Below are 17,316 nucleotides of genomic sequence, written 5' to 3' on the forward strand. Positions count from 1 at the left end.
TAACGCAAGGGGAAGCTGAACCACAATACAAAGCCAGCAGCTCCATCCTCGGCTCCGCGAGGGTTTGGAAGCGGCTGCAAGCAGAGATGTCCCAAAGCAGCTTTGTTATCTCCATGCTCCCACTCCGGCAGAGCTAACTCCTGTCATCAAGCTGAGACGGCCATAAAAAAATGAAAAAACAAACAATATCAAAGGAAAACAGGAAGGGTGAAAGATAACGGCAAAGAGTTGAATTCTGAGACCTGAGCGTGACTCCAGTCTGGCCCAAACTGGCTAGGGCAAGGCCAGCCCAGCTGCGCCCTCCAAAATCCCAGCTGTGCCCCATCCCAAGGGCCTGCAGGGAAAGGGGAGCGTGCTGGTGCTCGCCCAGGGGTCTGCGGGCACCCACCCCCAGGAACCTGCGGAGGAGACAGACAGGCGCAGGCGACCCCCTGCGCGGGGGAAGCGCAGTGCTCGGTGCGCATCTGGGGGAACCACGGGGCGTTTCGGTGCGGACGCCTGCACCCAGAGCAGCACAAGCGTGCTGCGCGCCAGAGCCATGGCGGGGAGCGCGGACCCCGCTTGTTCCCCCCCAGCCCCGCCGGAGCCCGTCTGCAGGATCCATGGGGAGAGGCCCCTCGGGGGAGCAGACGCCCTGCGAGCTGGGGGGGTTCCAGCACGCTGCTGGGAAATGACACTGGGATGCCGGAATGCAGCTCACAGTGCGTTCAACCAGTTCGGATTGCAAAACACCACGGGCCCACTCACGGCTCCCACGGACATGGGTCTGTCCTGCACAGCCCCGCAGCCCACCCTGCTGTGCCGCAAGACCAGCCCAGGACCAGCGGCTGGCAAAGCCCGGACGCGGCTGGAGCAGCCATCGCCCCTGCCAGGGCGGCCCCCTCCCACCCCACCGCTGAGCTCGTGAATCCAGAGACGCACTAGAGATTTGTGTTTTTCCATTCTTTTAGATAAAAGCACGGACTCAGCCTACGAACAAAGACAGGGACATAACCCCTCTTCTGCAGCGGGCTGGAGAGCCCTGCCCTGGGTTTTCCGGAGAAGCTGTTATCAGTCGGCTGGCTCGCCCCTCCGCGCTTCTCAGTAACAGCCTCTGGCTCGGCGCGCGCCCACAGCCCGAGCCCAGGACCAAGTCCAAGGCCCCTGGCACACGGCGCATCCCTCCTCCCACTTTGCGAGCGGAGCGCGCTTCGACCCCGCGGGGCCGCGGCCGCCGGCATGCCCCACGGCTGCGACACCGGCGCAGTCAGGCTCCCTGGAGCTGGCCGCGGGGCCAGGCGGAAAGCCCGTCTGCTTTCCCTTGGAACAGCCGCTTCTCTGCCCAGAGGAAAAGCTGCCCGTGCCCCGCCAGCACTGCCCGCTGCCAGGCACAAGACCCCTTCGTGCCAGCTCCCGAAGCCCCGCGGGAGCCCTGGCGCAGCACCCAACCCCAGAGCTGCCTGCAGCGACCGCGAGCCCCTCGGTCCCCACCAGGTACGGAGCAGCCACACATTTTTCCCCCCAACTTTTGACGTATTTTTCTGGGCTTGCAGATCAGAGCTCCTCTCCAGCTCCGTGCGCGAGGGATAACTGCCATGTCCTATGTGCCAGGATCCCCACACTCAGCCACAAACGCTCCCCGCCGGCCCCGTCATCACAGGCATCAAACACTTTCTCACCCTTTAGCCTTTTCCCAAAGCCACATCCCACCCTGCCACCCCCTTTCCGGACCCCCCACCCCAGCACGGGGCAGGGATGATGCTGTGCGAGGCGGGGAGCAGACGGGGCACCCCTGGCCCTCTGCCAAGGGCCGCGCTTTGGGGAACACCCCGGGGCGGGAGGCGAGGCCGGGCAGATCTGTCGGAAGGCGGCTGACAAGTGCAGAGGGCGCTGGGAGGGAGACACTGGCCCTTTTCAGGGCTTGTTTATCCGCCTGCACAGGAGCCTGAGCCAGGGTGCGCGGGTGCAGCCGCCTGCCCGGCACACGCCCGGGACAGCAAACAGACCGGGAGGCAAGGAGCCAGGTTTTGAAGCAGCGCCAGGGCCGGGGTGGGCGTGAGGATGTCGCAATCCTCCACCGAACACCTTGAGCAAATTTGGAACTATTTTGGGCATCCAGCGATGCAAACAAACCTCTTAATGCAACCTTGTCTTGGTAAGGAGAGGAAAAATAACGCCATTGCTGTGGCTGCCCTTCCAGGGGGGGAAATGCGTGCCGCATTTTCCAGGGCCGGGGCAGACGGATGCCTCCGCAACGTGTGGTGGCAAGCAAAGGGGATGCTGAAGTCGGAAACAAGGGAGGATTCCTCACGATGCTGGGACCGAGGCCGGGGGTCCCCGGACAGCCTTGGGGACACTGGGCACTCAGAGGTGCCGGAGCAGGGACAGACGCTGCCAGTCCTTCCCACTGCATGCTCAGCCAGAAAACCGGACAGAAATCCGTCCCGGCAGCCTGATCAGCCCCGCACATCCCAAACATACCAACACCCCTCACTGCGACAAACCGCTCCGGCTTCCAAGCCGAGCAAAAGCCTGTTCCCGTTGCTCTGCAGCACAGTGCCATCGTGGGCCGTTTGCCACACGTTACCCCAAGCAAATTAAACGCGTCCCGACCGCGAGAGCTCGGGCTGCAAGTGCATCTGAAGTTCACGGAGGGTGAGGGAGGAAGAATGGGCTTGTACAGGCAGAGCCAGGCCCGCGCCCTCCATCTGAGCCCGAACGCGCTCACGTGTCACCACCGATGGCGATGGCTCCTGTGCCCAGGAAGCAGCCCTGGCAGCCGGGTCAGCTCAGGGCATGCGAAAACGGCTGCTGGCGGGGCTGGGGATTGCACTGCTGCTGGCTCAGCGCTGGCCCTGCAGCGTCTTGGCAGGGCAGAGGGATTCCTGTGCCCCTGCACCCCCCGGATCCTCACCCCTGGTGACCCCTCCCTGCACCCACGGGAACAGCTCGACCCAGCTCTGTCAACACCGAGGGGTCTGGGAGGACGAAGAGGGCGGCGTTTTCAGAGGCTTCTCCCGAGCACGAGCAAGGAGAGCAGGACCCCATGGTGAATCCCAGTAGGCAGGGGTCATACACTGTATGCCCCACGATGAGGTGGGCACTCTGCTGCGTTAGCGGCTGCGGCGTGAGAAGGGCCATGCCAACACCGGCTGTGCGCCTGGTGAGGTGCCCCAGCCTGCGCTCGCATGTGGAGCGGGGCACGGACGGCCTCCAGAAAAAACAGCTGTCCCGAGCTTTCCCTCAGCAAGGATTTGCTGCGCCGGCTCTAACTCCCCTCCCACCTCCGTCATGGACGGTGCTGAGGGAGGGGGCTCAGCTCCTTCGCTGGGGACACTGCTGCACAGGGTAGCACAGTGCCATGCTGCTGCAGAACCAGCAGTGTGCCCCCCACGGCGGGGCCAGGGTCCAGCCGCACTGCGGGTCCCTGGCTCGTGGGGGTCTTGCTCAGTACCTGCTCTCGGCGTGCCCAAACCTTGCTGTGCCGACGGCGGACCCAGCTGTACGACCGGGACAGGGCACACTGGGAGAGCCTGGCACAACGGGGCTTTACCAGGGCACAGCCCGTGCGTGGGTACGCCCCCTGAGCACAGCCAGGAACGGACCCCAGCCCCTTTCCAGGCACCGCTGTCCACAGGAAGGTCCTCGTTACCCGCAGCAGCCCCAGAGCAATGTGCCGACCACCAAACCTCCTGGGCTTGGCGGGGAACGGGAGGGGATCCGTCAGGCTGAGGAGGGTTTCCAGCCTGCGCAGGGGCTGCAGCGTCCTGCGCCCAGCTGAGGGCCAGGCAAAGGGCGCTGGTGAGGGGCACCACAAACAAAACTCACGCTTGGTGCGGGCACTGGTCAGCTTAAATCACGTGGAGAAAACCCAGTAACTGCGCAAAGCCTGCTCCCGAGGCAAAACTTCTCAACACCCTGCTCACCACAAGCCACACTGCCTGCGGGTACTGCGGGCACGCCCAGACCCCAGGACCCTGTGGAGGCACGGGGGTCTCTGCTCCTGCTAGGTGGTCCCGAGTGTGTTGGGTCACCCTTGGGGTGCACGTGGAGGGCCGGGCCGGGGCACCACCCTACCCCAGGCAGTGCCACTGGCAGCCCCACGGGGCTGGAGACCCCTGGGCAGGAGCGGGACGGCCGGTGCGCGGGGCAAGGGAGAGCACGAGTCCCCCCTCCGCACACATTCCCGTACCCCAGAGCAAACGGCGAGCATTCCAGCACGCTGGCCCTCAAACAGCAGGGACTCCAGCACGTTTTCCCTCAAACAGCAAGGACTCCAGCACGCCTTCGCCTCGGCCGCTCTGTCTCTGGGGGCCGCGTTTCCGGGCGGGGGCCGCCGCGGCCCCCCGCAGCCCTTGGCAGACACGCTGGGCACATAGATAAGGCTGGGGGAAGAAAACTTTATAAGGACAAAGCATTCCCGAGTTCTGGCACCTCGGTGTGGATTGCATGGACTGCACAACCATCTCCTCCCTCCAGTGGGTTTTTTTTTGTTGTTGTTCCCCCCGTCCCCCCTCCGCCCCGCGGCACTCCCAGTCCCAGCGCGGGGGGGCTGCCAAGCTGGAGCCGAGCCCCGGCGGCGTATTTTTTTTATTTTGGGGGGATGGTGGTTTCAAATAGGTGGGACCGAAACCCGTCCCGTTCCGGGAAACTCTGCTTTCCCTTTCTTCCCTCCGCCGCCCCGGCCGCGGGGGGGTGCGCGCTATAAACGGGGCGGGCGAGGGGCCGCTGCCCAGGACAGGGACCGGGACCGGACCGGGGCACCATGGCTGAAGGTGAGACCGCAGGGCGCCCCCCCCCAGCTGGGCCCCCCCGTTACCCGCTCCCTGGTGCCAGGGGAGCTCCAGCGCGGGGCGGTGGAGACGGGAAGGAGGAAGCCAGCGGCGAGCGAGCCGGGGACAGTGGCGTCTGGGTCTCGCGTGGGGTCCGCTCCCTTCCCTCCCCGCGCAGCCCCCCCCGCGCTCCGCGCTCTCGGGGGGCGCTGGCAGCCGGGCCGGGGACGCGCGCCCACCCTGGCCCGCGGGGGGTTCCCGCAGGCTCAGCCAGCGGCATCGCTCCTGGCCCCCAGAACCCTCCCCCGCCTGGCTGTCAGAGCTCGCGTGAGGGGCACAGGCAGCCCCCACCCCCCCGAGCAGCCTCCGAACCCCCGGAGTCGGGACGTGTGCCACCCACGGGCGCGGAGCCCCGCGGGTGAGCCGCCATCGCTCTGCCCCGCAGCCCCCGCCGCTCACCGGGCTGCCGGCACCGCAGCCGCCGCGGGTCCCCGGGGCCGGGCACGGGCACGCGCACCGGCAGCGCTCGGCACGAAGCTGCGCCCCGGGCAGCCCTCGCTGCTGCACGGCCGAGCCCGGGACCCCGCTGCCGCCTACGCGCCCTGGCAGCCCCCTCCCCGCCCCCCTCAGCTCGGGACGGGCACCCGCGCTTTGAAAAACGCCACTTCTTGCTAAATCCGCTGCGGACAGTAACCTCGGGTGAGCGGGGCAAAGAGCAGCCCCGCACCGCTCACTCGCGGGGTCCGGCTCGGGTCGTGCGCTGCGGCTCGGAGCCGCGTTCCTGCGTGCGAGGGGGAGGCGGTGGGGGAAAGGACCCTTCCGCGCTCATCCCGCTCCCGGGGCACCTCGCCCCAGCCCGTCCGCAGCGGCTCTGGCAGGGCGCTGGGAGCACGGCCCCCTCCCCCGGGCGTCACCGCGGGGTCCCCACGCCCGCAGAGCCGGCAGCGGGGTTTCCGTCGAGCTCTGGGAACAGCCCTTTCCATCCGGCCCCGGCCCAAGGAGGGCTCGGTGGCCACCGCTGCTGGCACACAAGCCCCGGGAAGGGCAGAGGCGGGGAGAGTGGCGGCACAAGGGCGGCGAGTTCAGCACTGCCCCTCTGAGCCACCCCGCCGGCACCGAGCTCGCCCTCTGCCCTCCTGCACCAAACGCTTCTGCTTATTCTGGCAACCGACCCGTCCGCCGGCAGAGCACCTGGGGGTCGCTGACCTCGAGCAACAATGAACGCTTGCGCCGGGGCGATGCGATACACCCAGGGTGGCGGGGACGCGGCCGCTGGCTGTTTCGGCACGCAGCCCTGCCTGCGTCGGCAGAGGCCCCAGGCCGGGGAATCAGACGCCCTCTTTGTCACCAAGTTTACGCCCGGTCTCTCCAATTTGGCAGCAGTCCTCGTGCAGCAGAGCTCCCAGAGAGCCGCCCTCGGCTTGGCTGAGGCACAGGGCCATCCCCAGCATCCTGGGGGCTCAGGGGCACTGGTTTGGGGTGGGGGCACACGGACAGCAAACCCCAGCCCCACACCGCCCAGGCAGCAGAGGTGAGCCCCGGGCGCTGCTCCAGCGCTGGATGCCGTGAGCTGCAGACCTGGCACGGCACTGGCAGCACCACAGCACGAGAAATACGGCACAGGCAGTCAGGGGGGCAGCACTCCGCCACCAGACCCCTACCCCTGCAGCACACAACGCAGGCCTAGCCTGCAGAGCCCCTGGGAGTGATGCTCGGAGCACGGCATGGCCGCAGCACGCAGGGCTGCACCGGGCACACCGGGGGGTATGGGGCGGCCAAACCCCGGTGCTGATGTCCGAAAACCCAGGGTTCGGGGCGGGGGGAAGAGCGGTCCCTTCTGCCAAAACGCACATGGGAGCGTGCGGCAGAGGGGAGAGCTGAACGCGTGGCTGCCTCCGCAGATCTGGTGCTGGAGACGTGGGACCTGCAGTGCGAGCACAACGGGCGGGAGCACCGGACGGCGGAGATGGGCTGCCAGCAGCTGGTGGTGCGGCGGGGGCAGCCCTTCACCATCACCCTGCACTTCTCCAGCAGGGGCTACGAGGAGGGGGTGGACAAACTCGCCTTCAACGTCGAGACGGGTGAGTGCCCCCTGCCCCACGCCCACCCCTCACTCCGGCGGGAGCTGCACCCCAGCACCCACCCCACAGCGAGCAGTCCCCCCGTCCCAGGCTGGAGCTGCACTCAGCTTTTACACCAAGGGGGAGGGAAAAGGTAGAAACAGCTCTGTAACGAGAGCTGAAGGGAAGCAGTGAAACAAAAGACCTGCCACCACCTCTTCCTCCCTGCGGCCAAGCCGGCCTTGGGCCAGCTCACCGGGAAGCGCCTTGGCTGCGGCCTGGGAACCTGCCCACGCCTCTCGCCCTTCTGACAAACACCCGCAGCGGTGAATCCTTTCACCCCGGGGGTTCCCCTACACTTCTGCCGATGGTCCTTTCACCCAGGCACCCCTGCCCCCGGTGCTCCAACATCCCTGGAGCAGGGTTTGCTCAGGAAGCGCCAACCCCGGAGAACGGAAACGTTCCCACCAAGCCTGCCCAGCGTGCAGCCATAGCCTGTCCACGGGAACCCAGCACGGCATCCGACAGGATCCCACACCAAGGGCTTCTCCCACGGCTGCTGCAGCCCCAGCGAGAGCCCGCCAGGCGCTGCAGGGAGGGGGACAGGGACATCGCTCCCACGGCCGGAGCCGGGCACAGCCACTGCACAGGGGCTCAGCCCCCGCAGCTCAGAGCAAAGGCGGAGGAAATTCTTTGTCAGTTATTTTGGGGCTGCAGCATCCTGCTGAGTCAGCTAGGCCAGAACTAAAGTGAAACTGCACCCAGGTTTCCTTGCAAGGAAAAATGCTTTTCCCTTTTCCCACAAAGCTCTGATCCCGCTGCGGGGTGACAACACAAACCCAGCGCCCCGCAGCTTCACCCTAACTGGCAGCTCCCCAGTCCCAAGGCAGCTGTGGCGGGGGTCCCACCAGGTTTGTCAGGAGGTCTTGCTGCACGCTGGGCGACTCCAGGCTGTCATTGCAAGCGAGAAGCCCCCCAGGATGAAGGCAGGAGCCACCGCTGGCGGCAGAAAGAGGGGCCACTGAGGCCACGTGCCAGCTCCGGCAGGAGAGAGGCGAACGGGTCCGTGCAAAAATAGCAGCTGTATTTGTAAAGCAGTCAAGTTTGGAGAGCCCTGCGCAGGTGCCCGGAGGATGCTGCAGGTTTGCAGGCAGGGAGGAGGAGGCGGCGGCGGCAGGCTGGCCCTTGCCAAGAGGATGTGGTCGGCTCAGCCCAGCCTCCCCGAAGGACAGAGAGGAGAAACTGTGTCACTCATGAGTTCATGAGTATTTTTGGTGACTCGCCTGGTGTCCTGCCCACGCTGCGGGCCAAGGCTGGCAGCAGCCCAGCCTGAGGCTGCGCTTCCGGCATGGGGAGCAGACCGCAGCAGCACTGTTGCACCAGATGCCGGCTGCCCCTGCGTGGGCACCAGCATCGCACGGAGCCATGCTTGGCCAAGGCTGGGTGTTGCTGCTCCGCGGAGGAGCAGTGTTGGGAGCCAGCTCCGTGCAGGTGGCTTGGACGCAGCCACACGCTCGGCTGGGATCGCGCCGTCCTCGGCTCACGCGCCGCAGCCACTGATGTAATCGCTGACCGTGGGAGGCTCACGCCAACGCCTGAGGCCACATGCACGTAGTGGGGCTCCTGCTGAGAGCAGCCTGGCACTGGGGGCTCTGGCAGCCAGGACCCCCACACTGCATGTTGCGGCGGGACCGGGCAGCACGGGCACAGGGACTTGGTGGCTCGGCTCCAAGCGGAGGTGGGAGCGGTTGCAGCTTAGGGGAGGGGACACAGCCCTGGGGCAGGCACCCCCTCTGCTCTCCTGGCTCTAGGCACCCGTGGGGCAGTCCCTCCACCCTGCCCCTTCCCAGACAGGGAGGGACCTGCCTGAGCTGCGCTGGGCTGCCCCGTGCCCCCAGTATCCTGCACACCAAACTGCGAACCATCAGGGTCACAGGAGCCGAGGTCCAGGCAGGTGCCGCAGGGCAGAGGGCACCAAACCATGGCGAGGCACTTGGGGGGCAGCCCCCCAGTGTGGGGCTCCCAGGGCCCTGACGCACTCCTCCTTGGCAGGGCCCTGCCCCATCGAGACCTCGGGAACCAGGTCCCACTTTGCTGCGACGGACTTCCCGGAGGAAGGGGGCTGGAGCGCCGTGGTCCAGCAGCAGGATGGGGACTCCGTCTCCCTCTCGCTCTGCTCCCCGCCCAGCGCCTGCATCGGCCGCTACAGCCTGACCCTGGAGATCTCCACTGACTCCCAGGGCAGCAGCCACCACCTCGGGCACTTCGTCCTGCTCTTCAACGCCTGGCACCCAGGTGAGGCTCTCACCCTCCCGCGGCCGGGGGCTCCCAGGAAAGGCAAGCACGAGCACGAGCCCCCCCCAGCTCTGCCGGGGCAGCACCTCCCACAGGTCTCGCGCCCCTGCAGAGCCCAGGTGCCCCGAGCACAGATCCCCACTTCACTTCCACCTCTATGTGGTCCCCACAGCAGGCTGGGCCACGAGCACCGTCCCCCACCCCAGGACACACACAGCCCCTCAGCCAGCACCCCAAACGCCCAGCACCCCGACCACGCTGAGCCCCCAGCACTCACCTCTGTGCCACCGCTGTGAAGCCCTGGGCAGCCCTAGCATCAGCTCCTGACTAGGCAGCATGCAGAGGAAAAGCCCCTAAATACCCCAAATTAATTGCCCCTAATTAATCACCCCCACCTGGCCCAGCCCTGGGTGTTCCCCAGGTGTTACAGTCCCGGTGGAATCTGGGCAGCCTGACAGAGAAGAGTTTGACCCCTGGACAAACCCCAGCCGGGATTTTCCCCCCGCTGCGTCCCCCGCTCCCCCGCCAGACCGGGCTGAAATGGCCGATTCTCCGCATCCCGGACGCTCGGCGCTGGCTCCGCCGAGATAAGGGGCTTTAGGAAGCTTCGCTCGCCCGGGGCTGTGCCAAGCGCTGGCGCTGAGGATGTGTTTGTCGGGTTTTTTCTGAAAACATTCCCAGTCAATAGCGATTTTCCCAGCAGTAACCGCCGCGCGAGCGAAACGGGCTCAGCTGCGATGGCAGCCGGTTCCCGCTGCTCGCCTCTCCCAGCAGGCAGGCTTCCCCTCCCGGGGAAAGGCGGGAGAAGAAAACCACAACCCGCTGAGAATTTCCCATCAGCCCAAATCAAACCGGGTGGAAGTTCTCCGGGAGCCTTTTCCGATGGGAGCGCTTCCAGCCCCTGATGGGGGCTTTCCCACCAGATCCGACCCCAGGGCGGGGGGGCCCTGAGCAGGCCCGGGGCGCAGCCCCCTCCCCACCTCTCGCTCTCCCCGCAGAGGACGTGGTTTTCCTGCGGGACGAGGACGAGCGGCGCGAGTACGTGCTGTCGCAGCAGGGCCTCATCTACCAGGGCACCCGCGACTACATCACCCCCACCCCCTGGAACTTCGGCCAGGTGAGCTGGACGGGTTCCCCGGGACCCCTGGCCGGTGCAGCCACGTGCGTGCCCCCAAACATGCACCCCAAACGCAGCCAGCGCCTCGGGGAGGATATGGCCCCGCCACGCAGCCGTGGGACAAACGGACAAAGATCCGGCTTCTGAGAGGGGAACGCGCCGACTGCGACGCATGGCCAGGCGAGGGGAGCGTTTGTTCCTGCACGCCCCTAATCGGGGTGGCCATGCTGTGCTGGGAGCCGGCCCCGATAACGCGCTCCCGGCACCGTGCCGGCTGCGCCGATAAGGCAGCGCCTGCGCCCCGAGCCGCAGCCCCAGCGCAGGGTGAGCCCCAGCCACCCCCCGAGCTCCGGGCTGTCCGGGACGGGCTGCGGGGCCGGCGGGAGCGGGGGTGCTCGCGCTCCTGGTGGGATCCGTGCCTCAATTCGGGGAAGGGCTGTGACTCAGTCGGTGACGGGAAATAGGTGGTTTTCCCGGAGGTCAGCGCCTGACTCCTGCGCAGCGGCGGCTGCAGGAAGCAGGATCCGGCCGCGGCGCAAGGGCGGGAGCTCGCCCCTGGGCTTCGCTGCCGGCCCCTCATCACAGCAGCACAAACCAGGGGGAACGTCACTCGGGGGGCTACGTGACCCCCGCACGCCCGGCAGCGGTGCAGGGAGGGAGGGCCGGGGCGGCAGAGCCCCCTGCCTGTCGGGCACTCACACGCCTTCTCTCTCCCCTCCGCACCAGTTCGAGGATGACGTCTTGTCCATCTGCCTCAAGCTGCTGGACATGAACCCCAAATTCCTGAGGGACCAGAACCGGGACTGCTCCCGCCGCAACGACCCCGTGTACATCGGCAGGGTGGTGAGCGCCATGGTGAGTCCCGCCGAGGTTTCTCACCCCCGGCGATTGCTCCATCACAGATCCTTTTCAAAGGAGAGAGACAGCAGAGGCGGGGATGTGCCATGAGCGAAATTCCAGGCGTGAATTTCTAAAGCCATCCTCAATTAGCGCATCCCAATTACAGCCTTTCCATCCACCCGCTCTCCTAGCTGTGCATCCCCAACCTGCCGGGATGCAGGCGGCCGCGGCGCAAGAGCGTGCCGGGATGCACGCGGACGCGTGCATCCCGGCACGCTCTTGCGCCGCGGCCGCCTGCATCCCGGCGAGCTCTTGCACCGCTCCAGGACGGCTGAGGTGGGAGCTGGCTTTCCTCCCCTCGCCAGCCTTCTCCCACCATCGCGTCCCCTCTCGTCGTGTCACAGGTGAACTGTAACGACGAGGACCGGGGGGTGCTGGCGGGGCGGTGGGATAACCGTTACGAAGACGGGATGAGCCCCATGGCCTGGATCGGCAGCGTGGATATTCTCAGGAGGTGGCAGAAGTTGGGGTGCCAACCGGTCAAGTACGGCCAGTGCTGGGTTTTCGCTGCTGTGGCGTGTACTGGTGAGAGTGGGTCTCCCGTCCCCGCTTCCGCGGGGTCACCCGTGTCCCACCGCAGCCCCCCGCCCTCCGCGCGCTCCCTGTGCTGCAGCAGGAGGGAAGCGCTGGGGCTGATTACAATCAGCCTGCAACGATTGCTTAGCAATTAAGCTCCCTGCTATTCTAGTTCGTCAGGAAATGGAGGGGAAAATGACAGAAAAGGGCTCTGGCTTGCGAGGGGAGGGGCTGGATGCACGGCGCAGGAGAAGGAAAATGGCTTTGGGGTCAAGTTTGCAATAAAGCCATGAGATCAAAATAATTCCACTGCCACCGGGGCAGCCGAGCTGGGGCAAAGAGAAAACAAAAAAAAATTCCAGATCTGTTTCTCTTCAGTGCACACACTCACACTCACACGCTTGCACAGTTCCACCCCGAGAACACCTCGCTTGCTGGGCTGCACGCGTGCGTTTATTTATCGCAGACAGATGGGACACATTTTAGAGGAGAGGAATGGCGGAAAGCCGAAGCGGCTTTTCCGCGCCTCCCAGAAGTTGACGGCCTGCCTTTGGAGAGCTGGAGCTCCCTCCACGCTCCCTGGGCCGCTCTGCTCGCACTACGGACGGCCGTGAGACACAACGCGAGGCTGTGGCGCGCGGCCGCCCGTGCGCTCCCTCAGAGCGCCGCAGCCGCTGCTGTGCCGTTTTCCCACCGCGGTATCGCAGCCCGGCTCTCGGCACCGCCCGCCGCCCCCTCGCCCGCAGCACGCCGAGCCCCCCGGCAGCCGCAGGAGCCGCCTCGTCCCGGGGATCGGTCCCCAGGCATGGCTCTGGGGGGCACGGCTGTGGGGCACGGGAAGGACAGGAGCTGTGCGGACCAGGGCCCCCAGCGCGGGGCCCCCCGTCTCACCCTGCCCTGCCTCCCCGCAGTCCTGCGGTGCCTGGGGGTCCCCAGCCGGGTCGTGACCAACTACAACTCGGCCCACGACACGAACGGCAACCTGGTCATCGACCGCTACCTCAGCGAGGCGGGCGACGAGGACCGGCGCTCCCGGGACATGATCTGGTGAGCGCACGGCGGGACCCACCCCAGCTCCTCCCCGCAGCCCGGCGGGCGCTGGGGAAGGCTGAGGCCCCCACGTCCCGGCTTCCCTTGCAGGAACTTCCACTGCTGGGTGGAGTCCTGGATGGCCCGTCCAGACCTGGCGCCCGGCTACGACGGGTGGCAGGCGCTGGACCCCACGCCCCAGGAGAAGAGCGAAGGTACGGCGCGCACCGTGCGGGTGCTCCATCCCGCCCCGTGCCCCGAGAACGGCACCGGCTCCCCCCGCCGCAGCCCCATCTTGCCCCCGCGGCGGCTGAGCCCCGGGCAGTGACGGTGGCTCCGCTCCCCCCAGGGGTGTTCTGCTGCGGGCCGGCCCCTGTCACAGCCATCAGGGAGGGCGACCTGCAGCTGAAGTACGACATCCCCTTCATCTTTGCGGAGGTGAACGCCGACGTGGTGTACTGGGTGGTGAAACCCGACGGCTCGCAGAAGAAGAGCACGCACTCCTCGGTCGTGGGGAAGAACATCAGCACCAAGAGCGTGGGCAGGGACAGCAGGGAGGACATCACCCACACCTACAAGTACCCTGAGGGTACGGGCGGCAGCGGGGCACAGGCACCCCGGGAGGGGCAGCTGTTGGGAAACGGAGCGGGGAAACGAGGAATTAATGCAGCAGCTGCACCAGGAGGGCTCCGGGGACCAGGGCGAAGCAGCCCGGACCGCGCGCTCCCCGTGCCCCCTGGGAACCGCGGCTTTCCACGCTCCGCAGGGTCTGAGAAGGAGAGAGAAGTGTTCGCGAAGGCAGAGCATGAGATGAGCTCCATCAGGGAGGAGGAGGAGGGGCTGCACCTGAAGATCAAGCTGTCGGAGGGCGCAAACAACGGCTGCGACTTCGACGTCTTCGCCGTTATCAACAATGCCACGGACACGGAGCGGGTCTGCAGGCTGATGCTGTGCGCTCGCACCGCCAGCTACAGCGGCAGCGTGGGGCCGCAGTGCGGCATGAAGGACCTGCTGAACCTCACCCTCGCGCCCCGGGCAGGTAGGAGACTCGCCGGCAGCGGGGAGAGCGCTGGGGGTCAGCGATGTTCCCGTGTCCAGCTGCGGCCCCGGGGTCTGCGGTGAGGCCGCGGGGCTGAGGCCGGGGCGGCCCCCACAGCCGGCGGGACGGAGCAGCGCGCTGCCCGTGCCGCGTCACCCCCGTTCGGCAGCGACCGCCTCGCCGGGCAAAGCCCCAGGGCCGCGGGGGCTCGTGCGAGCTGCAGCTCTGTCGCGCGGCCGCTCGGCAGGCGATGCCTCCTGCGGGGCTTCGTCCTGACTCGGCTGCCAGCGCGGGTTTGTCATCTGATGACAGGATAAGGAACGCTGCTCGGCCAGGGGGCTGGAAACGCATTTAGAGCGGGATGAAAGTTAACTGCCACTGCATCCGTCGTGCCGAGGGAGTGAGCGGTCTCTCTGGTGGGATTTTCCCACAGGCAGGGAGAGCGGGACTGACCCCGGGTCAGCTCCGACAGCAGGGTCCCAGGCCGGGGGGACGCAGACAGCGCTGGGTTTTGTCAGCCAGCCCGGTCACAGCGGCCTGAAGCTCTCGGCGTCTCCTCCCCGAGCACGCGTGATGGCTCACAGCGTTTCGCCACAGAGCTCCTCTGGCACGGGCCCAGTGAACTTCCATTGGCCTTTGTTACAAATTAGCATTACCACTTGGTAATTAAGAGTTTTGATTTATGTCAAGTTTTCCACAGGCCCTTCAGGGCTGGGAGATGCAATACATCTGCCATCCTGGAACAGCCCGATTTTCAATCTGTGCCAAGATCTGCTCTCCTGAGAGGGCCCGTATCAAACGCGGCGCTCGGTGCTCTGCTGTTACTGAACCGCGCTGAGGGAAGAGGTGTGCCCGCCCTGGCCGCCTCTGCTCGCACCCCCCAGTGCTGTCGGCACCGGCAGGTTCCCGTGCCCCCAGCGCGGCTCCGGAGCCGGAGGGGGACAGGGGGGCTGCGCGTTGCCCAGCCCGCTGGGTCTTTAATGTTCCCATCCACAAGTTAACCCAACATCATTTTCCCCGAGGCTTTAATTACGAGCTCCTGAAGCTCCTTGCCCCAGCTCCTGCCTGGACTGCAGACCCCAGGACTCCTCGGACCCCGGCCCGTGGGGCAGCCCCGCACTCTGTGCCGGCACGGGGAGCCCAGCCGGAGCAGCGCCCATCCCGTCCCACTCCCTGCAGCCTCAGCGCCTCAGCCGGTGCTCCAGCACCTCCAGTGCAGCCCCGGGAATGCCAGGCTTCGCTTCCAGCGGTCACGGCCTCTCCAGAATCCTTCCCGACAGCTCTGCAGCTGGTTGCCTTCAGCCTCCTTCCCCCCCAGCACCAGACAGCCCAGTCCCTGAGGGGCTGTGGGATAAACTACGCTTGGAGCTGAGCGAGGGCAGCTGCCTCCCACCACCAGCACTGGCCGTGAGGGCTGACGAAGCCCCTGCGGGACCCGGCGTCGGGACTCCTTCCCCTCTGCGCCCCCAGACCTCACCTGGTTCTGAGCCCCGGCCGGGCTGCACGGACCCAGCGGGGCGCACGGCGAGCGGTGGCAGGTGTCTGTGGCTCGCTTGGGAAACGCCGGCGAGCCGGGGGTCGCCCACAGCTGCACATAACGCATTTTCTTGGGGAAGCGCAGGCTCGCTCGCGGGGGCTCCAGCCGGCAGCCTGCCCACCCTGCGGTGCCCCTTCCCCAGCGCCGGGAAGTGCCCGGCCCCCCCAGGACTCCCCTGTCCTTGCAGGGTGCCTGGAGAAGCTCCTGGGGAGCCCAGAGCAGCCGGGTGCCTGCGCGGGGCTGCGGGCGCTGGGCTGGGGAGGGGGCAGGCGCTGACCCCGCTCTGCTTCCCCCCGCAGAGGAGCGCGTGCCCCTGCGCGTGTTGTACGAGAAGTACGGGCAGAGCCTGACCCAGGACAACCTCATCAAGGTGGTGGCTCTCCTGACCGAGTACCAGACCGGCGACGTCATCGTGGCCGTCAGGGATGTCTACGTCCAGAACCCGGAGATCAGGATCAGGGTGAGGGCTCAGCGCGCCGTCCCGGGCAGGCCGGGGGACACACTTCCCACTGATGAGGGGCTGCTGCCATCACGCTGGGGGTCGGTCCCAGCGACCTGAGCGCTGGGGCGTGGGCAGCAGCTCCTGCAGCGGCGAGCGGGGCTGCAGCCCCAGGCAGGGCAGTGCTGGGGCTCCAGCCTCTCCCGTTGCAGGTTTTAGGGGAGCCGATGCAGGAGCGGAAGCTGGTGGCGGAGATCAGCCTGGTGAACCCCTTGGCAGCCCCCCTGAACAACTGCATGTTCGTGGTGGAGGGCTCCGGCCTCACCGATGGGCAGCAGATCAAGGAGCTGTAAGAGCTTTTCCTCCCTTCACCCGGCCAGGCCGTTGGGAACGGGGCAGGGGCGGATTTTGGCACCCGGAGCCCCCCAGGGAGGGCAGCCCCATGGCCGGGCTCTGCTGTGGGCACAGCGGGAGCGGGGGCTGTGCGGGTCGCCGCAGGGCGTGGGGACTCGGAGCATCTCTGCCCCACGCCTTGCTGGGGAGGGGGCTCGGCCACGCCCAGGGTCCCACAGCACTGGCCCGGCGGGCGCCGGGAGGGTGACGGGTTGCTGGGAGGGTGGCGGGTCACCGGGAGGGAGAGGGGCTGCCCCGCTGACCCCCTGCCCTCCCCCAGCGAGGAGCCCGTGGAGCCACAGGCAGAGGCCAGGTTCAGGCTGGACTTCGTGCCGCACCAGGCTGGGCTGCACAAGCTGATGGTGGACTTCGAGAGCGACAAGCTGGCGGGGGTGAAGGGCTACCGCAACATCATCATCGCGCCCCGGCCCGAGTGAGCGGCCGCCGCGCCCCCCCCGCCCCAGAGACCCAGCCTCCCCTCCCGCTCAGGGCTCCTGGCCCCCGCTCGCTTCAGCTCAGAACGGTCCCAGCAGCTCACGGAAGGATGACTGCCGAAGCCCAGCCCAACCCCAGCGCGGCCGCCGCGGTGCCGCGCTCCTGCCCGGGGGCGCTCGGTGCTGCAGGGAGACACGACGGGAGCGGGGACAGGAGAGAGGGGGGCCGGAGGCGTTCGGGGGCTCCCCACGGCAGCCGCTCGCTTCACCACCTTCCCCTCACCCTGCGGGGTGGAAACATCCCCGTCCCGCCTGTCCCCCAGCCTGGCGCAGCAGGGACCCCCGAGCCCAGCCCAGCCGCACGCCCCCCCCCAGCGCTGACAGCCCCCGGCTGCAGCACAGATCATAAACCAAAGGGCAGACCGGCCTCCTCCGGCACCGACTGCACCTCCGCCACGCTCACGCGTTGCCGCTGCAATGCCCTGAATGCAATTTGGTAGAGAAGAGGTCGCGCACTGTGAGCACAAAGCTGTCTGTACGCCATACGCACACAGCTGTACACGGAGAACAGATCTGCGTACGGGCAGAGACGCGCGCTGCCTCAGCCCCACGCGCTCGCTGCAACAGCCGCTCCTGCCGCTGCCAGCATGCTGCGCGGAGGGCGGGGACGGCACCCTGGCATGAATTCACTCTGCGCGCACTGAATACAAACTCTGTTTTTCACTTTTAACGCCACTCCAGCTATTCTTGAGCATCCTTTCCGAACAGAGGCACCCGCAGCTCCTCGCCCAGCGCCGCCCCCCGCC

The 17,316-nt window shown here is 67.1% G+C and overlaps 1 protein-coding gene across 1 annotated transcript; it reads left to right on the forward strand.

Moving 5' to 3' along the window:
* Nucleotides 1–4,535: 4,535 nt before the first annotated feature.
* TGM2 (transglutaminase 2) lies at nucleotides 4,536–17,245 on the forward strand. Its single transcript, XM_086760667.1, has 13 exons — nucleotides 4,536–4,754; nucleotides 6,653–6,832; nucleotides 8,864–9,106; nucleotides 10,105–10,223; nucleotides 10,950–11,078; nucleotides 11,468–11,648; nucleotides 12,551–12,686; nucleotides 12,780–12,883; nucleotides 13,018–13,257; nucleotides 13,435–13,707; nucleotides 15,544–15,704; nucleotides 15,896–16,032; nucleotides 16,357–17,245. The coding sequence occupies exons 1-13, from the start codon at nucleotides 4,745–4,747 to the stop codon at nucleotides 16,511–16,513; spliced, it is 2,070 nt and encodes a 689-aa protein (XP_086616793.1). The 5' UTR covers nucleotides 4,536–4,744; the 3' UTR covers nucleotides 16,514–17,245.
* The last annotated feature ends 71 nt before the right edge of the window (nucleotides 17,246–17,316 follow it).

The sequence above is a fragment of the Chlamydotis macqueenii genome, chromosome 16, assembly GCF_036417535.1.
Source record: "Chlamydotis macqueenii isolate bChlMac1 chromosome 16, bChlMac1.mat, whole genome shotgun sequence".
NCBI classification, from domain to species: Eukaryota; Metazoa; Chordata; class Aves; order Otidiformes; family Otididae; genus Chlamydotis; species Chlamydotis macqueenii.

Bases quoted from the DNA above. Each gene is read 5' to 3' on its own strand.
- TGM2 (XM_086760667.1), top strand. The intron at 10,224-10,949 runs GTGAGCTGGACG...CCTCCGCACCAG, and splicing joins CCCCCTGGAACTTCGGCCAG to TTCGAGGATGACGTCTTGTC. The intron at 12,884-13,017 runs GTACGGCGCGCA...CGCTCCCCCCAG, and splicing joins GCCCCAGGAGAAGAGCGAAG to GGGTGTTCTGCTGCGGGCCG.